We start from the raw sequence: 26,806 nt of genomic DNA on the forward strand, positions 1-26,806 counted from the left end.
GGAGAGGGGGGCTTTAGGAGTCACGCGGCCGGATACTTTGTAGTGTAATGACGGTTGTGTGTGATGGGATTGCGGATCTCATTGTTCCTGAGGGCGCAACAGATCTGGCGGGAAGACAGGGATGTTGGGATGACTCGACACAGCGATGTCAACGAGGATCCGTAAACCAGACGTTCTGAAGTGTCTAGGAGACAGCTGTCCGCCCAACACGTGCACACGCACACAAACACACAGTTATGCACACTTTTGATCCACACATGCGTGCATTAGTAAACAACATGCAGTCTTGCTCTCACGCACAGATGTACACACACAAAATCACACAAACATACACACATGCATTCAAGGACTCAAATCCCCAAGGACTTTACACACACGCACACACACACGCACACGCACACACACACACACACACACACACACACACACACACACACACACACACACACACACACACACACAGTCACATGCACACGTGTACTGTATATGAGTTGATTTACAGCTAGGGAGTGGAATATGTATTTGTCCAGATGTGTGTGTATATCCCTCAATGCCTGCCCTCAGAAAGATAAAAACCAATGCCCTGTGCTGTTCAGTGCACACAGACGCTGGCATGCATTTCATCAGGCCCAGACATCCTTCTTCCTCCCGTCCTCATCTTTCTACTTCAAAACATTCCCCTTCCTTCGCCGTAGTCTCCCAACTCATTTGTCAAAGGCTAAAGAAACAGAGACAGAAATCCGGAGTGGAGAAATCACTTCGCCGCTCAATCCTAAACCTGCACTCCCTCTCCCGCTCCCTCCCCCTCCCCCCCCCCCCGACAAAGCAGAATTCCATCTGATGGAATTCATGTTTGGAATGGTTTCCGGGCAGATTACATGGCGGTTGGCGGACACACTCGAGATATGCCGAGACCTAAGCTCTCGCACGGGAGTCAAATATTTCAGTAGGTTTTTTCAGGAAAGGCATTATTTTGCCATTAATATTAATGTGTACTTTACAAGTGTAAAAGCAGAAAGGCCGGTCAGTCGTTAAATTCAATACAGGCACATGCATTTCAATACAGACGTCTCCTTTGATCATCGATCACCCTTAAACAGTCGCAGTACTAAATTATTGCGATCCGTAAAATCATGGATAAAATGAAATCGTGTCATGAGATCAGCTTTCATATTTCTCTTTCCCTCCAAAGAAAAGTTACTCAGGGATGCTGATTTTGTTGATTTATATCTAGGGTAAGCATGACAAATTATTTTTGGGAATACTGCTTAAACCCTGCACATTTCCTCTTTCTTTCTTTCTTTCTTTCTTTCTTTCTTTCTTTCTTTCTTTCTTTCTTTCTTTCTTTCTTTCTCGTCACCTCATCTTAGTCTCTCCATCCCTCTCCACCCATGAGTCATGTTTTCCCACATTCTTGTTCATACTTGTTGCCTATATCTCATTAAGACGAAGTCTACCAAACCAACAATTGACCCTCTCTCGTCTCTCTTCTATTGGTCTGTGTGGATGTTTATGTTAGATTCTCCGGGAGATCCGTCAGTCAACGTCACAACGTCGTGTGTGCAGGGCAAGGCGGCGGACTACAGAGGCACAGTGAGCATGACTCCCAGAGGACTGACCTGTCAGCGCTGGGACTCCCAGTTCCCCCACAACCACTCCTACCTTCCCCAGAACTACAAGTGCAGGTTAGTTGGGTCGAACACGTGCATTTCCCTGTGATCAGTAAAGTGTTATCTTATCTTATTTTGACTTATCTTGGTGAGCAGGCTGTACACCAGGTCCGGTTCTGCTGCCTCCTATACCCGATACATAAAGGATTTGCTTTGAGTGTGGGGGATGTTATGAATGTGTGTGTGTGGGTGTGTGTGTGTGTGTGTTTGTGTGTGTGTGTTCATCTTCATATACGCATGTGTGTGTGTGTTGTGATTGTGTGTGTGTGTTTTTGTTTGTGTATACACGTGTGTGTGTGTGTGTGTGTGTGTGTGTGTGTGTGTGTGTGTGTGTGTTGCTATGGTGTGTATGTCTGTGCGTGTGTGTGTATACACGTATGGGTGTGTCTCGTGATCAGTCATGTTTCAAAGCTTCACCCTGTCTCTTCCAGAGATCTCAGAGAAAACTACTGTCGCAACCCCGATGGCTCAGATTACCCATGGTGCTTCACTACAGACCCTCATCAGAGGAGGGCCAGCTGCACACAGATTCCCAGATGTGACGCTGTGGCCCCTCAGAAAACAGGTAGGACACCCACACAAGCTCCCACCCCGGGTCAGCCTGCTGGTTGGTAACCAGAAACACATCGGCGCGCAGATGGGTTGAGATTCGGGCGTGTCATTACCCAGTAAAATGTGAAACCCCAGGGGTGGCGAAGAATGTATCGTGCTGTGGCAGAATAAACTTACATTTATTTAAAACAAATGGTGTACTCTGCACCGGTCCCCCGGGACCGGGTGACTTGGCAGACAGATACCCAATACATCAATTTTCGTGGATGGACGAATCAAGCTTAATAGTGATGAGACAGAATTTGGCTAGTTTCTCTCAACGTTTCCCATGCTTTGCATTTCAAAAGACCACACATGCCACGGTCCCACAGCGCTCTGTGAAAGCTCACTCTCCAGCACACTTGTCTGGTTCCGTTTAACGACAGACATTCTGAGATTGATATTTCTTTCACGTTTTGTTTTTACATACTGGAACCACCAACTGCAGAGAAGCCCTTGACATTAAATTGATCCAAACCACAAATATAGGTCTGCTTCTAACTTACTTATGCTATGGCCTGTGGAAATGATGACTCTTGGCCTAGACAACATGTGTCACTTCGTTTTATGCTCACGAGCCACAGCCTGAATCAATCACTTGTTTTTGGAATGATCTTCTAACATAACATCGTTACTCTTTCTCAGAATGTTACCGGGACAACGGTGAGGCCTACCAGGGCACTCTGTCCATGACCAGGTCTGGGATCCCGTGCGGGGACTGGTCCCATCACATCAACAGGTGAGCCGAACCAGTTGAATCCAGTGTGTGGGACGTTCTATGTTCTTCCCTTGTGTAAGAACGTCTCTTGTCGCCTCGGATCGGGAGCGTCTATTACACGGAGTGTGAAGAGACATCTCCGTGTTTTCCGTCCGACCCAGCGGATCCTATTTGTTGTGGCTCCCCCTGTCTGGTGAGAATCCCCTTGGAATGAACGACGCTAAGCACTGAAAACAAACAGGGGGACCAGGGGGTTCCTCAGGGTCAGTCGCGGGCCCAATTATTATTCATCAAGCTGACGAGCCGGACCCCCGCCGCGTCCGCGGAGCGACCCGCCCTGGAGGGATTGTGGGCCGCTGCAGGGCCTGTCACTGCCGGCTGAACTATGGCCGTTGGAATGACTTAATTTACAGGAATTTTAAAAGCCAAAATGACACCGACAGATGGACATGTTCCAGAGCCGACCCCTGACCCCAGGAAGTGCTTTCTGGGCAAAAGTAGATCAAAGCCAATCAGCTCCCTCATGTGGACTGTTGCCAGAGAGTCTGCGCCGTTCAAGGTCAGGGGTCGGCGTCGGGGAAAAACTGCCGAAATCCACGGCTTGTTTAACATTTCTCCTGGGAAGTGAAATTATCCTCACCCCGAGACAAATTGCGACCCATGGGTGAGGTTTAGAAAAATGTGCCGCCGTTCCGCCGGAGCGCAGAGAAAGATAAATCCACACGGCCGCGAACGAGGCGACGACCGAGGAGTCCTCTTCGACGCGCGCGGTCGGAGACATTAAACGCTCTCCCAATTACAAAAACACAGCACAGGCCCCGGGATTCCTTGGAATCAGAAGCACAGCTGAAGTGTTCCGTGGAGAGCGGAGACGCTCCTGCCGGTGCGGGTCCTGGTGAATGTTTAGAGTGCGTGCTTTCGTACTCCCCAGAGCACGCTCCGTGAAAAACCCTTTCCTTCTACGGGCTCTTCGAGGAAAATGCACAGAGAACTCATGGCCCTATAGGAAAGCACTGCTCAGACTTTCCGAGAATACATGAGTTGCTTACCATGTGTGTGCGCGTGTTTGTGTGTCTGTGTGTGTGTGCGCGTGTTTGTGTGCACTTGTGCATGTGTGTATATGTGTGTATGTATGCGCTTGTTCGTGTGCATGCGTATGCGCAATAGACTGTAACCAGTGCGACCACACACTCGTGTGTCCCTGTGTGTGTGTTTTGGAACCAGAGTTGGATCAATGTTATTCCTCGTCTGCTGTGAGAATGCAGAAACGTGGAGCGTAATGCGAGACCCTGGCCCTCTTGTGTTTTAACAGTAGGGATCCTCACTCCGTAGAGTCCCACGTCCTGCTGGAGAAGAACTACTGCCGGAACCCCGACCGTGACAAGAACGGGCCCTGGTGCTACACCAGCTCCAGCAGCCGCCTGGCCTGGGACTACTGCGAGCTCAAGAAATGTGAGTTTGCTTACAACCCGGGACTCGTCTTATCTTTACTCCTGTTCCACCCCCTCTGCCCCGTCCCCCGTCCCCGTCTGCATTCTGTCAACCCCAGCAGTTAGCATCAGGGGCGGAACTTGGCCCAAGTCGGTTTCCATCGGAGTGTCTCCGTATGGTCTGCTTGGGTCAAGAGGTAGAGCGGGTTGGCTGGTTACCGGAAGGTTGCTAGGTTGAGTGTCGAGGTGTCCCTGAGCGAGATCAACTGAGCCTAGCTGTCGCCCTGCGTGGTTCACCCCGCCGTCGGTGTGCGAACGTGTGCATGAACCACTGTAAGTCGCTTTGGATAAAAGCGTCTGCTAAACGCCCTGAATGTAAAGTCACAGAACAGTTTTTAAATCCCTGGGATGTACGGGACAGCCCCAGCGGGTCCCGGGTGCCTTTGAGAAAGCACGGCCGTAGGACACATGTTTCACTCTGCTCAGCTTAAGTCAATGCTGCACTCTGTCCCCATTTCGCGTTGGACTATAAAATGCTCCTTCTCACACACACCAATACACTCATGGCCCCACCCTATTGCGCCGGTCATGTCATGCAGGAACCTTTTCCCACACACCTTCTCACAAACTCCTTGTGACAAGCTGCCTCGCTGCGCCAATGGTGTGATTTATTATTACTATTGTGACGAGCGGTAGCGTCATTAGGTGCACTATCGTTTTCAACAGTAGACGGAACGCCCGTGGTCATTTAGTAAAAATACATGATTTTGTTGACTTTGTGTACTCCTGACTTTCACTGTGTCTTACAGCACACTCTTAGACATGAAAGCTGTCAGGCCTCCAGAGTTGGAGACGGTTAGCTGGGAGCTTATGTCATGCCTTAGCTGCGGCTTTCTCCTTCTTTCCCTCCACTTGGCTCAGGACGTGCCACGGTCTGACGCCAAACACCAAACAGATGCAGGTCTCCTCTGCTCCTCTGTGAGCGCCATACAGAGCAGCCATTGTTGTTTGTTGACCCGTCAATTTCTCTGGGCTGTTTTCAATCCGCCTTTACACACTGTTCACGACTTTGATTTTTTGATTTTCCTTTGACGGATTGTGTAATCGTTTCTGTAATGTGAAACATGTCCGCTGTCTGCTTGCTCCGGGCGGTTTTAAAATACTTTCAGCAAGAAGAGGGGATTGTGGAACAAAGCCATGGTGCAGATGCACATTTGAAACTGTTCTTATTCTTTTGGTTTTCTTCTCTTTCGCGGCAGGTGAATCTCCCAGAATCAGCGCTCCGTTAAACAGTGAGTATACTTGTCTAACCTTTCTCCAGCTCTTTATCTTCCAAACCTTTAATGTCCGATCATTTCCAATGCAGCATTGTGGCATCTTTATTTATTTAGTTTTAAAACATCTGAATCATCATTCTTTTTTTTAACTTCAAAGCAAATGCTTTTCATTGTCCGCGTCCAGGAAAAGCTTCAGCATACGGCGATGTCTTCAACTCGTGTTAATGCATGTAACATGAATGTTACATGCATTAACATGTCCTAATGTAAGTAACATGCATAGTCCCGTGCTTCCCCTCGTAGATCTCACCGCGCCCTCGACCTCGTGCATCGTGCACATAAACACCCGGATCGTAGGGGGGCACCAGGTCCATGGCTCTGACGGCAGCTGGGTGGTCAGCATCCAGAGAGAGTAAGTGGAGGTCTGGGGGTTTGAAACCCCAATGTCACACTCGCCCTTGAGCAAAGTGCCCGACTGCTGCTGACTGCACCTTAATGACATGTATCTAAACAACGGGTACAAGTCGGCTTAAATGACTAAACGGTAAATGTGCACAAATTAGTGCAGCTCTAAATGTTGACATAAAGTGACGTTCGTGACAAATTGCGGCAAATGCAATCCCGATGTGGCTGTTTTTGTCGGATAAGTAGCACTACTCAAAATGTAACCATTTGCAGTTGTTTGCTGTTGAGCTGTGTTTGAATATGACATGGCGATATGGTATTGGCTGCTGATATTAAAGTGTTGTGAGTACTAACGCCGGGACCTTGCTGTGATGTCTGTCCAGGAACAACCACTTGTGCGGGGGGACCCTGGTGAGAGAAGACTGGGTGCTGACGGACCAGCAGTGCTTCACCTCCTGGTAACCCTCTACCACCACTACCACTACTTCTGTGCACTGTGCACTGTGGCTGCTTTGGTCAACCCTCTACGCTGTGCACGCTCCCACTGTATCGGCTTTAGTGTACGCTCCTCTCCAGTGCAACAGCCGCTATAGTGAGTGTTACTCAATCGTGCAACCCCGAACACAAAGGGTCAGCATTAAGAAATACAACCATTGTCACGCTTTTATTTGATTTATCATTTTTTGGCTCGTAAATATTTGAAACGCTGCCCAGAAATATTCCTGGTTATTTAATGTGTTTAGAGTTCAGATGCCAACAATATCTTACAAATCCTCGCTGCTACTCCTGTAAACACATTTCCTGGAGTCCTCGGCCAGGCTGTAGCACGGCCTCTTCAGCCTCTCAGCCTCTTCACCCTCTCAGCCTCTCCAACCACTCGCACTACACTGCTCACTTTCCTTTTCTCGTATTGTAGTAAAAACAAATGGCAGCTATATCCTGTTCTGTGAATAGCCTTCGACGAGATATATAAACAAGTGCAAGACAGATCTGGGATGTATTCTACCGCCCTGGGAATGGTTTTCTCTGTGAATCAGTGCGACATTGTACAACATTGACATTGTACAACATGTGTCAGTCCACTTCTTGTAAAGCGTCATACTGTACGCAGCCTCGGAAGGGATGGTGGTTTGAATTTCCCCTGACTCTGTGGGCACACTGTATGTGATGGAGTGAGGTTAGGTCTTTGCGGTAAAACTGCACGTGTCAAAGGTGAATATCAGACACTATGGAGGAAGTATGAACTTCTAGATCAGGGGTTGAGGCCTTGACCTGGCCCTGCTTCATGGTTTAAATGCTTTGCCCTTTGCAATAGTAATATAATTCAGTGAATCAATGTTTTACAGCAGCTGTTTCGCGCTGGTCGACCGCAGAACAGTTAGAATTCTGTTTAATCCAAACAGTCTCAATGACTTTGTTAAACATACACTTTGGGACAAATCGCTTTTCTTGCTTTTTTCGCTCCGAAGAAGAACATATTGAGGGAAAAAAAAATAATTCTTGGAACGAGTGAGACGGGGGTCGATGGGTTTGGTTCTTGTAAACACTTGTTGTTTCAACGAGCTTGGATAAAAGGGAAAGCCTCATGGAAAAAGTTTCCAACTTAGTTCGAACAAAAGTGGTAAAGTGACATGGTCTAAATGTTACCTAGTCACGGTGATTCCCTGTCCTTCCCCGTTTAAACCTCTACCAGCCTACCGGTTCAAATAGGAAATCACGATATCCACCGGGGATGGGGAGTCCTGCGGGCCGGGGGTTTGATTCCCGGCCAAAAGGTTCTGAGTTCAAACCCCAATGTCCCGCAGTCATCCTGTAGGCCTCTTGAGCGAGACGCACAACCGGCTCCTTAACGACAACTATTAAAAAAAACATGACTGGGTGAAAGTGTCTCAATGACTGGAGCACTCACCAGCTTCCACAAAAGACTCAAAACTCCCCTGTTCAGAGTTCACCTAGACTCTGCACAGCCATCCAGTCCCCCCCCCCACTATTGTATGTTGTACGTCATGGCACTATTGATGGTGCTTAATTGTGTAGCATCTGCATCAGCTAGCTATCACTGCTGTGTACGGGGAACGGGTTGACCTAGCGGTTGTGAGTACTTGGCACTTGGTTCTATGAACATCTTTTCTGTACCTGCAGGCTGCAGCGATGTATTGTTTATCTTCCTCTGACAAATGTACTTATTGTAAGTCGCTTTGGATAAAAGAGTCTGCTAAACGCCCTAAATGTAATGTAAATGAGTGTAGACAGCAGTGAGACAGTCCCCAGACGGTCTGTGAGACAGTCCCTGACGCTGTGAGACAGTCCCCTGACGGTCTGTGTGTGAGACAGTCCCCTGACGGTCTGTGTGTGAGACAGCCCCTGACGGTGTGAGACAGCCCCTGACGGTGTGAGACAGCCCCTGACGCTGTGAGACAGCCCCTGACGCTGTGAGACAGCCCCTGACGCTGTGAGACAGCCCCTGACGCTGTGAGACAGCCCCTGACGGTCTGTGTGTGAGACAGTCCCTTGATGCTGTGAGACAGCCCCTGACGCTGTGAGACAGCCCCTGACGCTGTGAGACAGCCCCTGACGCTGTGAGACAGCCCCTGACGCTGTGAGACAGCCCCTGACGGTCTGTGTGTGAGACAGTCCCTTGACGCTGTGAGACAGCCCCTGACGCTGTGAGACAGCCCCTGACGCTGTGAGACAGCCCCTGACGGTGTGTGTGCTCTCCCCAGCGTCCCGGACCTGAAGGACTACAGCGTGCAGGTGGGCCTCCGCCACCTCAACGCCTCCTCCGGTCACCCCCGCCTGCACATCTCCCGGCTGGTCTGCGGCCCGGAGGGCTCCAACCTGGTGCTGCTCAAACTGGAGCGGTAGGCCGCCCCGACCAACACAAGGAAGGCTGCACAACCTCAGCACGACTGTAGCATACATGGCCAATAATTCCTGACATTCATGACATTTTTAATACTTTTTAATACATATACTCTTTACTCTAATACACTCTTTTTCTAATACATACTTTCTCTATTTAAGTTTGTGTTATTCTCTTCATCTCTTTCCGACACAATTTCCCGCCTGGGTTGATTACCATCTGATCTGAACCATCCAATGTGGGATTTCTCCTTATAGAGATTCACTTCAACATCTTATCCCTTGGAATAGTTGTGTTGTTTATCCATCAAATAAAACATTGCGTTCATTGTCATGTACCGACACAACGATCCGCCAGCGATAGAGATGTGAGCGGTGGAAGGCGTTCTAAACCCTGACTGTGGTGTCCCGTGTGTCCCAGGCCCGCCCCGGTGTCCGAGGGAGCCACCAGCATCCAGCTGCCGGTTCGAGAGTGTCACATCCGTGAAGGCACCAACTGCACCATGTACGGCTGGGGAGAGACCAAAAGTACGGGGAGCTCACTCAGACGCGCGCTCACACTCCTCACCGCTCTGAACGCCTCCTTGTACAGATTGGTGGCGTACAGAGAAGTCCATTCATCTCTTATGCAACACAGTGTAGGGGATGCAGCAATGCAAGCCCTGGGTTTGTGCCCATGGGTTTATGTTGCGTCCAGAGTCCCAAAACGCATGCAGGTAAACTGGACCATACGTAGAATACTCTGAGTAGCAGTGAGGTACAAAGTACTTGACTGCGTCCAAAAAGTACTGGTCACACACTTTTCGTGAAACCAGTATGGGACGGTACCTTCCTCCGGTGATCACGTCCGACCCAAATGGAACGCCGCTCACCGCCCCGTCTTGTCTTCTCTCCGTCTAGACACCGGCCACGAGGAGTCGCTGAAGGCCGTCACCATGCCGATGGTCAACAACGAGGTGTGCTCGCGGCTCAAAGACGGCGCTGGGGACAGCCGAGTGTGCGCCGGCGGCAAGAGAGGCGAGGGCATCTGTGACGTAAGTCGTTGTGTCAGCGGCCGCGGCCGTCCACTAAAGCTGCTCTCTGCCGGTTCAGAAAAGACCAATCAGAACCAGTGGTTATGAAGTGGCTAAGAAGTGGTTATAAAGTATAAAGGTGTCAGGGTAGAAGACGGTCCAGGGTAAAGGTTAGGGATTTGGGATCAGGACTGTCTACCTGCCAGGGAGTACGCCTCTGAGAGAGGGACTGGGTTCGATCCCCAACGTCCGTTAGGCGTGGTTGAGGGGAGGCTGAACCGCTGAGGTCCACTGGAGCAGAGGGTGTTGCGGCGTGGCCTGATGGCTCCGTCCAAACGGGGCAACGGTGGCCTCCACGCCTCAGTGGCGAACGCCGTAGCGTCAGAAAACCACTCTCCCAACGGCTCGATGAATGAGAAACCACAGCTTTTCTCATGCATTGGTTCTTTTTACGAAGAACAACGATGATGAACGCACTGGAGGTCTCAGGGCCTTCAGACCTCCCAGCTGCTCCGTATTTATCTGGGTCTTCATTTGCTTTCGAGAAAAGTGCATCCAAAACTTCACTTAATAGTAAAGCAGTAGTAAATCTGTATCTTAATACTAAATCCATAATGATCTTAATTTAGTACAAAATTATCTAAATGTTCAGCCTAATAATTTGCATCTAAATGTACTGGTAATACATAATGATCTGCACCTAAAATTAGAACATAATGTTCTGCATCTAAATGTAAAACAGTATGATCTGCATCTACATTTTTAACAAAATGATCTGCCTCTAAATAAGCTTTAGAGAAAAGTGTATCCCAAACATCCCTTAATGGTTCAATAGTGGTAAATAAATACTAGGGCTGGGTATCGTGGCCAGTTTCCTAAATCGATTCGATTTCGATTCATAAGGTTCTGAATCGATTAGTCACGATTCGATTCGATTCAATCTGCTCTTAAATAATGAAAATGGCTCAACTGTGTTACAAAATACAAATGTACTTTATTTTTTCTCTTCATCTTAAACAACAGGTTTTAAGTTCAAACTTGTAAATTGGACAGATTAAACTTCAGCTGTAAACAAAACTGTCTCAAGTCTCAAAGTGCAATACAAACTTCCATCACTGCAAATTGCATTAAGGCGTTGTTTATTAAAGTGCAAAAATAATAATAATGGTTAAAAAAACAAAAATACAAAAACCTTTTCATGCCCTATGAATCGATATTGCATCTTAATTGCATTTAAATGAAATCGATCCAAAATCGATTAAATCTATTTTGTACCCAGCCCTAGTAAATACTGCCACTGTGAGGACAGCCGTGGTTAAGGTACCCACCACCCAGGGTCAGGGTCAGGGTCTGTGGCTAACCCTCTCCCGCCGTGTCCCCCGTCCCTCCAGAAAGACAACGGGGGTCCGCTGGTCTGCCAGGACCACCAGCGCAAGGTCATCATCGGGGTGTCGGTGCAGCGGACCAAGTGCGCGTCCTCGCAGCCCGCCCTCTTCGTCAACGTGGCCTTCTACTCGGACTGGATCTACAAGGTGTTCAAGCACTACCCCAGTTAGGGGCGGGGGGGTCCAGCCCTCTGCGGGGTCCGGGTCGGCCAACGGGCGGTGTGACACAAACCCCCCCCCCCCCCCCCCCCCCCCCGCCCCGATGCAAAGGGAAGAGAGGACATGAGGAAGGAAGGAACGAAGGAAGGGAGGGGGGGAGGAAGGAAGGGAGGAAGGGAGGGAAGCGCTCGCGATGGGTGGTCAAGGGGCCGATAGAAACCAAAGCAAAGCAAGGCTCATAAATTCCTGCCTCTCCGCAGTGTGGATGGATGAGTGGACCGCTGGGCCCTGGAGGCACCATGGGACCGAGGGGCCGGGGGGCCGGGGGGCCCTATTAGGGTCCCAACGGCTAGCCACCAGACAGGGGACAAGAGTTCAGCGCTCCGGACTCGTCAGATCCACAAAGGAGACCGTACCAAGTTTGGACCGAAGCCTCGGTCTGACCACACAGCAGGAGAGTCACAGGTCCTTTTTTTATCTCGCCCCAGGCGCCTGGAACGTGCATCAGTTGTGTGTCACGGACAAACAACTCTGAATCCATGCTGACAGAGGACGTGTGGGAATGCTACCTGTGACTGTGTTTCCTGGAGAATACTTGAATAATAATAATAATAAAGACCCAACCCAAACGCCAGCCCTCTGAGATGGTGTTGACCGGGGGTTTAACTGGACTGCGACTGCGCCGATCTTTCCTCCTGAATTCACATGGGGGGGCGTTGTAGGATTGATGTTGCAGAATGTGACGTTACCAAATACTTAAGTGCCCTTATGCAAAAAGAGACAGTTTGAGCTGTTCAATCCTTCACGCAATTGTGGGAACATTTTGTCACCAAATGCTTGTGTCCTAAAATAAGGTTTTAGCTGTTAATTCTTTAAAGATATTTAAGGTGTTTTTTCTTACCAAATACTTACTAAGTGTCCTTACACTTACAACAATTCAGTGCTATGCCGACAGCCAACTTTTAACACCAATCACTCTGAGTAGCTACCCTAGATTCCCCCCCCGACGTAGCTGAGATGCTAGTTTCCCTCCAACTGAGGAGGGCGATTAGCCCAGAAATGGCTAAACTGCTCGGAATGACGATACTACAGATTTAGCACAGGGGAAGCAAAGCACCTTGCCAAGTATAACACGGCTATTAAGTCTCCTGTTTGGGGGGAACTCTGGCCCTTGGCGGGCTGCGTGTGGTCAGTACAGACATAAGGTAGTGCAAGGGGCTCCGTTTGTATATAACTGCAGATGTATCGAATATGTTTCTGGCACGCTCTAGTATTTTATGGGTCTTATAGATCTGGGATGTATTTGGCTCAGTTGGAAACATATTGCTTCTGATTCTCTTCTGTATTTGAAGAGATCCGTGGCTCGTAAATGTACCTATATTTATTTTGATCTTGTTTCTTTTGCTGAGAGGGTTTGGCCATCTTAAGTGATTTGGTGATTTTGTTTGTGTTGTGAAGGGCTCAACCACCACTAGTCTGCATATTTGTTTCTGTTAACAGACTTACTAATGTCATATTCAATATTTAACACGCTAAAGGATAGGGGAGAAGACTTTTTGGGCAAAAATCGTTTGAATAATATTGGCATCATTCACGACATTTACTAAAAACAATATGCTTATTTTGGCAGTAAAATAAAAATCGGATTTCATTTTCCCTTGGTTGTTGTAATTTCCTCAGGTAAACGTGACTGTCACATAAAATCGGAAAGAAAAACAAGTCATAAAGTCGAGGAAACATTTACAATGCACAACTGTGACTGTGAAATTCTTATCCCGAAAAAGAATGATGTGAGTTGCTTTTGGGATTAAAATATGACAAAACATTTCGTACAAATATGTTGCCTTAAGACTTAAGTATACCTGGAGGAGGTGTCGAATCTCTGATAAAAACTGCAAATTGTGATTCATAAGTACCTAAGGCAACATTAAATCGTCAGTTAGGAGGTAAATTACTGCCAAAAGAGGCAAAAAGTATACACTTAAGAATGTTTAGTGTCCCCACCTGTCAAGTGTGTGTAGGTGATTCACACTAATAATGTTACAAGATTTTTGATAACATGTCTTTGCTATTTTTTTTACTATATTTTTTGGGGAGAATGATTCCTGTTATTTAATTAATGTAAATACTGATACACATTATGTAAAATACAATTGTAATTTTGTAAATGTCATAAGTGTTTTCAAACTTTATGTATTGTTTATTTGTATTTTTGTATATTGGAAACTCTATAACAGCTGCTATTTTGTGTTAGTGTTTCTTACCCTTTGTTATATTCCTATTTTAATAAATCATTTCAGATAACTCTCAATTTGCAGTTCATAAATCAGCCATCTACAATGTCATTTTTCTGGCTTGTTATACAACCTGTAATCTCTTTCTCTGTCTGTCTGTCTGTCTGTCTGTCTGTCTGTCTGTCTGTCTGTCTGTCTGTCTGTCTGTCTGTCTGTCTGTCTGTCTGTCTGCCTGCCTGCCTGCCTGTCTGCCTGCCTGCCTGCCTGTCTGTCTGTCTGTCTGTCTGTCTGTCTGTCTGTCTGTCTGTCTGTCCCCTTGTCTGTCTGTCTGTCTGTCTGTCTGTCTGTCTGTCTGTCTGTCTGTCTGTCTGTCTGTCTGTCTGTCCCTGTCTCTCTCCTCTCTGACAGTCGTTCTCCATACGGGTGTAGGGCGTGCCTGTGAGGCTGTCTCTTATGATAATGTCCTGTGTAAAGTATGTAATCTTTACACTTAGCAGTTCTATTTGCATATGAAGCAAACAAGTCACATTTTACTGCTGTGGATATTCAAGTAAAGCATTGAATAGTAAAGGCGTAAATCATTGTAAGATTGTGGCTGCACCCTAAGACCAGTATACTGGAACTTATCCGGGGCAAATCAAGCCAAAATAAATATGCTAAAGAGCCAAAAGCCAAAAGCACAGAGGGCTATCTTTAAAACCGTTTAGGTCGAGAAAATTGATATTGCTCAGCGTATTGGATCATTTTGCTAAGAGTTGGAGGAAAAGGGCCGACATTCTGTTCCTCGATAGGATTTTCTGTTGTATTTTAACATGCTCCAGCAAGAAAATTGATGTCGGTGACAAAAAAGTCCCGTTAAGTCGTGGCCCTGTGTTCTCTGGGAGGGACACCAGTCACCTCCCATCCTCCCACTCTCCCCACAGACCCCCAGTATCTGAAGTCGGGATTTTCTTGATGTTATAAATCAGGACCCAATGCGTGCATCCAAAAAACTGCCAAAGATACTCCAGAACATGAAAGTATCATTATACACAATAAAGATTTTTTCGATTTTTTTCTCGGCGGTAGGCTTATGTATTAAACGTTTTCAGTATTTTTCTTTTCCAGTGCGTGTGCTGACCAGGCGTTCAGCCCTGTGATCCCGCTGTGGCCAATCAGATCGCAGCCCCGGAGGCTTCTGGCCTCATCGCAGTTGTAAAAGTATATGAAGGAACTCGATCGCTCTGTGCTCTGAACCGTCGTAAAAATGTATGCCAAGCAGTCCCCGATATCAGATCATGTTTACACTTTTTGAAGCTATGTTTTATGATTTTTCCTTTTGAGGGGTTTGATGGAGGAGAAAAATATGTTCTCTAGGAAATTCAGAGTTTAGAGGCAAAGTGCATAGGATTTAGTCAATATGCCCTGTTTTAAATTACATCCATGTTATCATTTTGCGATAGTGTTAGTCTTTACTAAAAATCACACTATTGCTGTTATCCCGTATTTACATTTATATTGTACTTTTGGTAATTTTTAGAAGATGCTCTTGTTCAAAGAGACATTCACGCCAGACTGATCATTCGATGTTGGATGTATGTTTCCAGAAACATCAGAATCCAAAAAATAGTAAAGTATTGTTATTTTATTTATTACAAAGTACAAAGTACTAAAAACATAGGAACAAAATAATTAAGGATGAAACCACAATGCATTAGATGGATTGAGGAGGTTTCTGAAGGTACAATTCCACTCCTGTACTTTGTCGCCCTCTACTGACGGAAATGTCTCAGTGGCATTTAGCGCGTTTTTATTGAGTTGGGTACCACTTCAGACTATTAAAGGACCCATCCTTTTTTAAGAGCTGATGTCGAACTAAAAAGTGAAAACTGTGTACTGAGAAAGGTAAAATAAGTTTACTAGTTTCAGTTTCACTGTCTGACAGTGTCTTGAACCACAAAGTATTGTTAACTAAAATATGAGGGTCACTTGACAAAAAAAAAAAATCAATCTTGTGCAATTCAATTTACTCATACACCATATCCTGATGATGAGCCAAGCGAAGCCCCTCATTGGTGGGGCAGGGAACCAATGAAAAGTCTGCTCCTTGCGGGTTCCAGCACTGGGTCACATTGTAGGTAAATGGAAGGAGTGTGTTTGAAGCTGGGTAATGGTGGCAGACTGGCCAGGGGTATCTCTCTGCCAGGCGACAGGATGGATTCCTCATGTTCACGGTGAGTGAGGAGGGAAACACTTCGTTGGGGTTCATCTGGGGGGATGGAGATGGCATCGTAACAGGTGGGAGGCCTTCGTAATCCCCCATACCTGAAAGGAGGTCAAATGAGATCAGTTAAAATAATAATCAATTTGATATATGATTTTATCATATATAATGAAATTCAATTCAACATTATTGTTCATGAATACAGGCACAGTGAGTACACACATCAGGCAGTTTCAAATAAGATACAGCTAATTACAAATTGCGTGTGATTGTGAACATTTACATTTCTAAAGAAGGGGGAATTTGTAATAACATTTCTCACATTTCTTCCTCAGCAGATGATAGTTGGTGAGTGTCTTCCAAGCAAGTGATTCTCTGGTCTCCCGAGTGTCCAACGTGTGAGAGGTTTTCATCTCCCTCAGCGTGGTCTAGATGAGAAAATAATTCAGATTTAAGCAATGATAATTTCCACCATCTGTAGTCAACATGTATCAGGTAAATGAATCAGTATGCAGTCCTTTAGGAATATGAATCACTGAAGTGTTGCTGACACAACCACAGCGGACCTGTTGAGGGGTGGTGTTGTGTACCCCAGTGGAATTCCTCTGAGCCAAATCCACTTTGTGATGCAAAGATGCAGCTGCTGGCGGTGGAGAGAATCAAAGTCATGTCATTGAGGTAATGTGATCCTGTCATTATAGTAAATCCCAGAGCGGTTGTTCATTTGGTGTAATTGCAGTTGAATGATGACTAATAACATGTATCATACAAATATATTCTGTTGTATTGCTGTCACTCGTTCTCGTTCTCTATCACAGACGGAGACACACACACACACACACACACACACACACACACACACACACACACACACACACACACACACACACACACACACACACACACACACACACACACACACACACACACACACACACACACTTACGCTGTGACTTTTCTTGATGTTTTGTCTCTCTTCTCCATTTGGCGCGTCGGTTTGAGAACCAAACCTTGGGGGAAATTGATGATGAGAGACTCAGAAGACAGACTCAATAGAAGACAAAGCGGCCTGCAGGCTGATGATTTTGACACTTTACCTTTATCTTATCCTCGGGAAGGTGTATTTTCGCTGATAGTTTCTCCCTTGTGTACATATCTGCATATTGACTCTGAGAGAACGCTGCAGTTGACGGAAAAGTAATATTTTAAAAAAGCATTTATTAGAATGGATTGAAATGGAATGGAACGGAACGGAACGGAACAGAATAGAATAATTAAGCATAGAATACAATAGAATAGACCTTGCTCCAGTACGTCGCTCTGCCTCGGGGTGTAAATAGTGCGGTTCTGGATCAGAGAGTCTTTGCGTTTCCAGTCATCACTGCATGCCTCTTGCTCACACGCCTCGTCTAGGGTCCATGAATGAAAATAAATCTTTCAACTAATCTTAAATCTATAAAATGACGAAACTACGGTGAAATGCAGACTGCGACCAAATGGGCAAGGAAAATATTTGTTGATTGAGGGCATCTTCTCCTGCGCCTCGTGCCTCCACTGACCTGGATTGGTTCCGTTGGTTTCCAAGCACATCGGCCCCCGATCTAAGTGGAGTTTTCTTAGAAAGCGATTAATGGAGGACACCTGAGAGTGAGAATATATTCAGATATATTAGAACTAAAATCAACACTTAATTTAAAATATTTGCATACAATATATAGCCTATACTTACACTTGGAACCTGGGACGGTTTACAGACGCTTTGAGTTGCGAGCTTTCTACGGATTTCCCAGCCAAAGATGGTTGGGTTTTTCCTCTTGCACTGGATGATTCCAGCAACGACCTCCGAGGTGAGGAGCCGGGGTCGGCTGCCGCCCATGGCCTTCGGATCGAGTAGTCCCGTTTTATGAAAGCGACTCAGGATCTTACTGACGCACCCGTTCGACACCTGTTGAAGAGTTTAGAGTGGAACAATGCTCAGCAAAGGCCATTTTAAAAAGAGTCTTAGTTATTGCACTCAGGGGATCCATCCACTGGAATATCTGATACACGCATGGTTGGATGATGGTTTTCGCACCCGGATCATTTTGGAGATCTCGCTTGGACGCACTCCCTGGGTCGCCAGGTCGATGATTCTCCTCCGCATGGGATGCGCCAGGGGCCGGCCGTTGAGAAACGTTCCTCCGAGCTGATTCACAGATCCACCACCTTATCGGCCGAGGAAAACAACCATGTTTACGCATGGGATACATCTGCTGATTATAACATAACCGTTGAAAACATATAGCCAGGAGTTGAATTGATCATACAATGATATTGTTGTTCTTATCCTTTGTCTGTGGCATAATAAGCAAAAAGAGTAATCAACCTGTCATGGCTGAATCCATATTGCCGCAAATATCCACGTTTTTCAAGATTGAGCAGATATTCTTGATTGAGAAAAAATAAAGAAATGAAAAAAACTCAGTCAATTGTAGTTTAAGTTATGGCAACAGTTGAGGTTTGGACAGCCAGTAAGAAATAATGCCGATGCGTAAACTAACCCCTCGCCAGTCTACTTTTACGCAAGAGTGGTGTGTGTGTGTGTGTGTCCAAACGCTTGCGGTTGAAAGCATCGTCGGGGAGGACAGCTCTGACTTTATAGGCCCGCCGACCTGGAGATGACGCGGGGGCCTGACCTGCCCAAATGTAAATATTGCATAGAATACATCTAGTAACTCTGGGTCTTTGGACATCCAAAGAAAGACATTTGTTCAATAATATTCACATACTAAATGGTGTTGTTGAATCATATTAGGCCGGCGTGCCACCGAGGAGCAAGTAAGGAAATAATTCCACATATTGAACCCCAGTCGCAGATCTAGCCAGAGACGAACCACCAGCACTAATGAACCTTTGATTAGGACCATGTTTGTGTCTTTATTTGGCTCACAAAAATCTTAAAACGGTTTTCCTTCAACACATGCCATGCCCAACACGTCTCTCAAGCTTCAGAGGCATTCGGCCCAGTGACGTGAGCATCCTTCCCCGATGCAAGTGGCTCAGATTAAAACGATGGAGTCCACTTTCATAAAACAAACATTTGGGAAATCTGTTCAGATGGGCGACTGCCATATGGTAGGGCCTATAGTGCTTTTGATCAATCATAAATCCATCACGTAGTCTCTCTTTATTACATTTTCTTTCGAGCGTGAACAAATAGACTGGGACTACTCGAAAGGCAAGGGGGCCAATTGTAGGAGCTCGTTGATGCAGAATGGGGAGGCAGAAAAAGCTCACAGATGTTCCCCTGCTCAGCCTGTAGATAAAAGGCGTTGTAAACGTTTCAAAGGGAATATTTGACGAGTAAATATTAGCCTATCTGAAACCCCATACAGGCCTCGTCTTGTGCCCTGTTTAATGACTAATTGAATATCATTAGTTTGGTCCACAAAGACCGAAGAGCCACCGACACATATAAGGCTTGGATTTTAGATGGCATATGGCACAAATTATATATTAACCCACAAGTTAGCCCACGATAATACACTGTCCAATAAATGAGCTTGCACAGAGCCCAGCCATTTTGGACACCAGCGTCTCCTTGCCAACTCGGAGAGAAGACAAATACAGTCAGACCTACTTATTTATTACCGATGGTTGACAGGATGATTAATTTATAGTGCTTCATTGAACGAGATTCGTATAAAACCAAAAAGCTAATAAAACACTTGCGTCGTGGACTTAAAAATAGTAGGAAATCACTGACTGTTGTGCGTAACGGTCATTTGAGCTAACCAAATAAGATGGCCAGTTATTTGGTGTACTTTTTTCAGCATATTAATAGGGGTCCAGTCTTTAGGTACCTCCTATTTATTCAATTTTTAACTCCCAAACCGATATTTACGCGTGCTTGTACCCACAGCAAAGGAGAAATAGGGCTATTTGACCCGCGTAAAGAAGTGCCATAAACCTCTCCAATACGCACGAAGTTGCACCGTGCGCAATATAGTCTGGCGTTTTAACAGTTCGACAACCTCGTGTTTTACCACGATATATATACACACGGAAAACGTTGATCTTTTCTTTAACTTTGATACTGTGTACCTTGAATAAAAAATGAGAGAAGAGAGAACTGTTATATGACGTCTGCACCTATTGGTTGTCCACACTCCTTTTCATTAAATTGGCGACCACTTGGTACAATCAGCTAAGTGGTCGCAATAATGATCTAGGTTGGGTATAGTGGCGAGGGAACTCAAACAGCTATGGATACTGACCCAAGACAATCCTAACTTCGGGTTGGTACCATATTTTGTATAGGCTACTACATCGATTTCCTACAAAATTGTAGAAATCCTCGGCACCCTACGGGTATTTTATCCTAATCCAATAACTTCAATCTATTATCCACTTTTCCTTGTTTGATAAATATAATACACCTAGTTCTATTTGCACATAATAATGATAGTATGTATAAGTATGACCTATGGGAAATGTAATGGATCGACCCCGAACATATTGGTGAAGAAATTAAATTCCCATCTTGTGTAGCTACTTCTGTTGGAAGAGGCCATTGTATTAAATATCAATAGTAGTATAAAAAAGCTATCCAAATCATAATGGCATTTTAACAGAAATGCATACACACTGTTACATAATTAAATTACTCACAACACGTGGCCTTCATGTCTAAAAGAATGGCACTGCTCGGAGGGTCCAAGCGTCATGTATGTGTGGTGTGTGTGCACACACATGCATGACGCATATGAACATCGATGAGCATGTAGGCCTACATCTTAGGTATACGATGAAGATGGACGCTTTAAGTTCTTACGCACGAGCTGCGTTGTAAGACTAGGGCTTCATGTTAAGATAAAAGGGTTCTAATTGAAGAAAAATTCAACACATAGGACTAAATAAGTAAATGGGGAAAATAAATGATGATAGATATGAACCAAAAGGTTTCAGCCAAGCTCTTATGGCTTTATTTGACTTCTAACAAGAAACAGACATCCCAACTATGATGTTGAGTATATAAGCCCCCCCCCCCCTCCCGAAACACACGCAAACAATTGCATTAAAAAAATACATTCAATAAACAAAATTAAATAAATCAAATGTAAAATAACTGTCAATAGTTGTTGATGGGCTTTGATCATGAGGGAGTCCCAGAATCATTTGCAATGGAGCATTAAATGAATAACTTAGGGTATTGTATTCTATCATATATTATTTTTTTGACAACCTTTCTATTACAGCGTGTTTCTAGAATGGCATAAAGACCGAAGAAAAATATTGATACGTCAAATCAAAGCTCGCCTAAAATGCAGTTCACCCAAATGGCCTCTAGGTGCAAAATGTAGCCTAACGAATACCGTTTGGTTCAATCTGAGCAAAGGCTTCATTAGTAATTCCAGCCCCATGATATTATAAAAATCTATGAATGTTTATACATTATATATTGTATTTCGATACAATTTATAGATACGATTATAGTGATAGATTCAATTAGATATGCCACTTAATGTTAGGCTACAGTAATGTCTAGGCCTACATTTTACAAGTAAATTGGGTCCGACTTTTCACATTAAATTCCCTTTATTATACCACACTTTGTTTCACATAATAATTATTGTTTAACAAATAAACCGAGCAAGTGACAGCAGCAGTGGGGGAGATGCTCTCCATGGCCGGGCCGTGTGAGCGACGCTGTAATACTATGCTGACGTGTCGCAGCTCCTGCACCGGAAGACGTCCGTTCAACTCGTCTACGCGCTCAACCAGCCTCTCCGTTCACTCCCGTTCCTTCTGCCCCTGGACCCGGAAAAGTAACGGTTTTGACGTGTGTGTTCGCCTGTGTGTGAGTGTGTGTGGTGGTTCTTCCGGTATAACGTGTGTGTTCAGCGGTGCTCAGCCTTTTCTCTTGGCTTTCAGTTCAACAGTCGCTCCAGTCCCCCGGCTTATTCACCTGCTCACCCCCTCAACGGCGTATCTCAACCCGCGGACATGGCTTCGGTTTCGGCACAAGCTCAGGCGACGAGCCCGGCTCAGTCGGTTCCTCTGCAGCGAGGAATAGTGAAGATGGTAAGGACTGAAGATGAGGAGAAAGACCACAGAAGCTATGGGAGTAGGAGGGGGTTCTGAAGGCTAGCTCAGGGGGCTACTACTGGACCAGACCTCTCTAACTAACAGTGCTCCAGCACCCAACTTGATTCCAACTTGTTTAACTATTGAGGGCGAAGCATTCTCGGCTGCCTGGGGTACAGAACCTGGTGTTTATGTGGAGGAATATGGATCAGCTGCTCCAGCAGCATGCTGGCTAGCACAGGCTAGTTGTCAGCTAGCTTGCTGCTAATTAGCCGAAGCTCCACTTGCTTGGGAGTAACACTCATCTAATGTGTTAAATGTGAATATACATGCTTTTACACGTGTGAATTAACGAGTCCTCCTCCACTGTAGTAGACGGTTACGCACGGACAAGTGACACGTCTATAAAGAGCTGTGGAGCAGTGCTCCTATGACATATGTTATGACTCTCTTGGAGTTGACATTAGCATGCTAATTAGCACGATCCGAGTACAACTTGTAGTTTGATCACAGTACGATAGGGTATAGTTTGTTGTATTTATATAGCTGATGAGCTCCGATACAAGGAACCGGGAGCGTTCATCGGTCTCAGTAAATCACGTTAAATCAAAGTTGAACATTTTCATTCTGTACCCAGTTGTGAAACAACTGTTTCCCAAAGCTGCATGCTTGCCAAGATGTCATTTATATGATCCGGATTCCACGTTTTATATGAGGTTTAACGTTTCTACACATGAGCCAACCTAAATGGGATAAGAACTGCACGTTTTAAAGCATTATAAAGCGCTTGGTGGACAGTGGGCCAGCAGGTAGCTGAACGCCTGGCAGTCTGCCGGGCGAATGCGATCGCAGGGAAATGACACGTAGTGCTTCCCAGCCTCGGTAATCTCCCGTTCGTAACTAGTAAAAGCATACTGTCTTGAAGCCCAACGTTATCCCTGCAAAGGTGCTACACGTGGCATCGCGTGATATTTAAATACAATAACATATTTTTGTTTCATATTTTTATATTATTATGAAAGCCAACGACAATATCCATTGCACTCTAAGTAAGCATGGAATGAAACATCTGTTTTATAAAGTGGTTGTTTATTTTAAGCAAGACGTTAGCAGGCTTTGTTTGTTTATTGCTTTATTTATGTATTGAATTACTACTATATTACTATAAGTAATCTTTATTGCTAAACTGAGATTTTACTGTCTCCCACTCAACGTATTGCATCACGAGCACACCCGCTCTTTAGGCTGGTCCCGTATCTCTCTATCAAACGTGGACCTTCCAGTCAAGGTGTCCCGGGGGCCGTTCAAGGGCAGGGAAACTAACTCAGACTGGAGAGTATCTGGCCTCCCCCTGTCGGGTCAGCGCGTTGTGTAACTGCAGCCGTCCTCCCAGGGCGGGAGTCAGTTTGTCTTGAGTGGCTGGGGACAGGGGGGGGTGGTGGAGGGCTTTATCTGGTCCACATCTTAGATCAACATCACACAGTGATGCTCCCTGGAGCTCGGACACAAAAGGCTCTGCAGATAAAGGCTGTTTACTCAGATTCCTATAAATGCCATGGTTGCCAAACCCAGCGGCGGCTAATCTTTTTTCGTTTGTGTTTGGTGACGTTATCTTATCATACGGTGTGATCGTGCCGGGCCTTTTTGAATGCAGTTTTTTGACAGGCTGTCACCATGACAACACACAAGCCATCGCTTGTAGCTTGGCAATCGAGTAGCATTCTCCGCTGACGTTTTTGAAGCAGATATCGCTGTTTGATCCTAGATACTGGGATTCGAATGCACCTGTGCCTCTTTAGCCTCGAGCAGCGTTCTAGAGGCTCGAGAGTCCTGGCTCACACATTCACCGCCACGCAAGTTCAACTCAGCAACCTATATATTATTGTTTGAAGTAGTTTTCCCCGTAAGAACGCAGTCTCCCTATTTGGCGACGGCGACGACGAGACGCTCAGCGCAGAAGAAGGGACTCGTCCGTCCGTCCTCCGTGTACGACTGAATGTCCCCTGACTGTGTGGCGTCTCCCCCCCCCCCACAGGTCTTGTCGGGCTGCGCCATCATCGTGCGGGGTCAGCCCCGCGGAGGCCCGCCCCCCGAGCGGCAGATCAACCTCAGCAACATCCGCGCCGGCGCCATGGCCCGGCGCGCGGCCCAGAGCCAGCCCGACGCCAAGGACACCCCTGACGAGGTGAGGCCCCCCGCCAGGAGACGCTGCGCTGCATGGTGTCCCGTCGGGGCCCACTGAGGCCAGCCAGAGGGCTCACGGGGAACCGGGACAGGGGGGCAGTTTCTGTTCGCATAAGTGTAACCCCAAGAAATGTATGTATTTTTTGTTTTGTTGCCTCGAAGCACTACCCTGGAAACCCAGAGTTCTCGCGAGAGCACAATTTGAATTTGCTCTGCGAGTCACTCTGGGAACGAGCAAAAAACTCACCCCCCGATTCCCCTGGATCCGAACATTAACCAATCACGTCGGTGTATCTGATATAGGCGGGCCGGCAGCGTTGCGGTTTTACCGACCGGATACGGCGAGAGTCTTATCTATTGGTTAGCCCCGCTCACCAAAAGGCGCCTTCAGTTGGGCCATTTTCATTACTCGTTGTCAGACTTCTAGATGTGGGTCTGGATTTCCGGGCTACCGAAGAACACAGAGCTGCTCGAAAGTAGAACAGTCTTGATTACAAATTGATCAAATTGAATCCCGATGGATTATTACACATCTTTACATGAGCTATGCTACATTAAAGCATACCCACACAGCCTGTTGGACTTGTACTGCTGTGTAGGTTGTTGAAGCATGTTATGTTATAAAGACGCGGTAACGTAGCAACTGAATAACCGGTTCACTTGAGTAAATCAGTCACAATATCACACTGCTTGAATAGTGTGTTAATGGTAAAGCATGTGTGGGTACTGGCTGTCTCTCCTCATGACATGACCCCCCACCCCCCCCCCCCCCAAAAAAAACGCTGCGGCCTGCAATTGGTTAACAATTCATCACGTTTCAACCCAATTCACTGCGACTCTAAATCCTAAAACGTTACATTCCAATTTAGTTTGCTGTTTTCTCATCTTCACGTGGGTCATAAAAACTGCGATACGCGTAATGCATTCTGTTAAAAGAAAGGAGGAAAACGTTTATCAATGCAACAATGGCTGGTGTCCCAGACTATTCAGTCCTGTATCGTACGGTCGCTATTATCTGGATGACGCCTCTGCTTCATTAGAGGTGAACATTAACACTGGGCAGGCTGAGCACACACAGTGGTACCGCATTCAGAAATACGTTGTTGTCGTCTGCAGCCATGGGCGTTCCAGGCCAGAGAGTTCCTGCGCAAAAAGCTGATCGGCAAAGAGGTGTGCTTCAACGTGGAGATCAAGACCGCTCTGGGCAGAGAGTACGGCATGGTGTACCTTGGCCGGGGTGAGTACTCTACCCCTCTCAAGCTCGTGTAGGACACGGCCGGCGTGTCTGAATATTGTATGCACACGGAGACGGAGCATCAAGCGTGTGTTGTCTTCTGCGAACCAGCCTCCTCAGAAAGTGTGTGTGTGTGTGTGTGTGTGTGTGTGTGTGTGTGTGTGTGTGTGTGTGTGTGTGTGTGTGTGTGTGTGTGTGTGTGTGTGTGTGTGTGTGTGTGTGTGTGTGTGTGTGTGTGTGTGTGTGTGGTGGTGTTGTACTGTATATCACGGACCTAAGGTTTTGCTTGCCAACGCCACGGCCTCTGTTGACTGAACGTTGTGTTACGTTTGTGCGTCGCTCACCATAGACACAACGGGAGAGAACCTGGCAGAGTCCCTCGTGAACGAAGGCCTGGCCACAGTCCGCAGGGAAGGAATCCGCGGAAACAAGTAAGAGTCCTCTTGTGTGACGGTTGAGCTTCTACGGGTCAGCGTTGATCTGAGTGTGATCCGAACTGGGCTGGTTTATTCAGGTCGGTCAATGAAAAAGAAAGCACATTATTGGGAATGTAAAATAGGATGTGGGGAAAGGAAATGGTCACACTGTAAAACGGCGTGTTTGCACCCACAAGGTTGTAGACCACCATCACATTCCTACAAATGGATAATATGATTATAATATTCACCAAAAATATTGGTGGCTGTGATCGTGGATTGTCATACAATTTAAATCAAACTTATTGGCAATCGGAAGTAATTCTGCGACAGTTTGATCTGAATAAAGAGATGGGAAGTTGATCTGAAAAAAAAAACTGCTGCTGAATAAATAGTTTCACAGATTTCCCTATCAAAAGTCCCCATCACTGCATAATCTTCCCCCTCCCCCTCATAATTGATCCAATGGGTTGAAATATGTCTGGCTACTCCTGAAAGGGTGTTGGCACTGAGGGACATTATTGGTACAGCTTATTGGTGAAATTAGATGGAATACCGCTAGGCCCCAGATGGTGGCAGTGTTGCCCTGCTCCAGCAGGGGAAAAACACGCACACAGACACACATGCACAGCGAGCCATGGACACATACACGGACACGCTGACACACACACACATACATACACACACACACATACACGCACGCATAGATATGGACACGGACACACGGACACGCACAAGCGCACACAGAGATCGTATGGACACACACACAAACACACACAGAGCCCCAGTTTACACTACACATTAAAGGCAATTTGACTCGCGCTGTCGGATCTTCCAACAGCGACTGTCTTAATAATTATCCGCTAATGTCGTTCTGAGCGTCATGTGCACTGGCCTCAATCGTCCGCCAACGTAAACGATGCTTTGCATATTTGTGGGCGTCATTTGGCCCCAATGGC

The 26,806-nt window shown here is 46.2% G+C and overlaps 3 protein-coding genes across 3 annotated transcripts in view; 2 read left to right on the forward strand and 1 right to left on the reverse strand.

Annotated features, from left to right (window-relative positions):
* LOC132448059 (hepatocyte growth factor-like) overlaps nt 1-13,836 on the forward strand; it is a 21,687-nt gene extending 7,851 nt beyond the window's left edge. The window contains 11 exon segments of the mRNA XM_060039122.1: nt 1,520-1,685; nt 2,102-2,235; nt 2,907-3,000; nt 4,292-4,431; nt 5,669-5,701; nt 5,990-6,098; nt 6,475-6,549; nt 8,815-8,952; nt 9,375-9,481; nt 9,854-9,987; nt 11,358-13,836. Of these exon segments, the coding sequence (XP_059895105.1) occupies nt 1,520-1,685; nt 2,102-2,235; nt 2,907-3,000; nt 4,292-4,431; nt 5,669-5,701; nt 5,990-6,098; nt 6,475-6,549; nt 8,815-8,952; nt 9,375-9,481; nt 9,854-9,987; nt 11,358-11,522 (1,295 nt within the window). The 3' untranslated portion in view covers nt 11,523-13,836.
* A 1,522-nt stretch (nt 13,837-15,358) lies between these two features.
* On the reverse strand, nt 15,359-18,538 carry LOC132448061 (paired box protein Pax-4-like). Its single transcript, XM_060039123.1, has 10 exons — nt 18,313-18,538; nt 18,022-18,152; nt 17,677-17,892; nt 17,507-17,588; nt 17,249-17,359; nt 17,045-17,127; nt 16,894-16,957; nt 16,514-16,590; nt 16,270-16,375; nt 15,359-16,048 (listed from the first exon to the last, which is right to left on the reverse strand). The coding sequence occupies exons 1-10, from the start codon at nt 18,329-18,331 to the stop codon at nt 15,750-15,752; spliced, it is 1,188 nt and encodes a 395-aa protein (XP_059895106.1). The 5' UTR covers nt 18,332-18,538; the 3' UTR covers nt 15,359-15,749.
* Nucleotides 18,539-21,630: 3,092 nt separating this feature from the next.
* snd1 (staphylococcal nuclease and tudor domain containing 1) overlaps nt 21,631-26,806 on the forward strand; it is a 111,570-nt gene continuing 106,394 nt past the window's right edge. The window contains 5 exon segments of the mRNA XM_060037919.1: nt 21,631-21,768; nt 21,861-22,010; nt 24,049-24,198; nt 25,314-25,434; nt 25,781-25,862. Coding sequence (XP_059893902.1) covers nt 21,646-21,768; nt 21,861-22,010; nt 24,049-24,198; nt 25,314-25,434; nt 25,781-25,862 — 626 coding nt within the window. The 5' untranslated portion in view covers nt 21,631-21,645.

This window comes from Gadus macrocephalus, chromosome 19, assembly GCF_031168955.1.
Source record: "Gadus macrocephalus chromosome 19, ASM3116895v1".
NCBI lineage: Eukaryota > Metazoa > Chordata > Actinopteri > Gadiformes > Gadidae > Gadus > Gadus macrocephalus.

Bases quoted from the DNA above. Each gene is read 5' to 3' on its own strand.
- LOC132448061 (XM_060039123.1), bottom strand. The intron at 17,589-17,676 runs GTAAGTATAGGC...TCTCACTCTCAG, and splicing joins AACCGTCCCAGGTTCCAAGT to GTGTCCTCCATTAATCGCTT. The intron at 16,591-16,893 runs GTAAGTGTGTGT...CTCCACCGCCAG, and splicing joins ACATCAAGAAAAGTCACAGC to CAGCTGCATCTTTGCATCAC.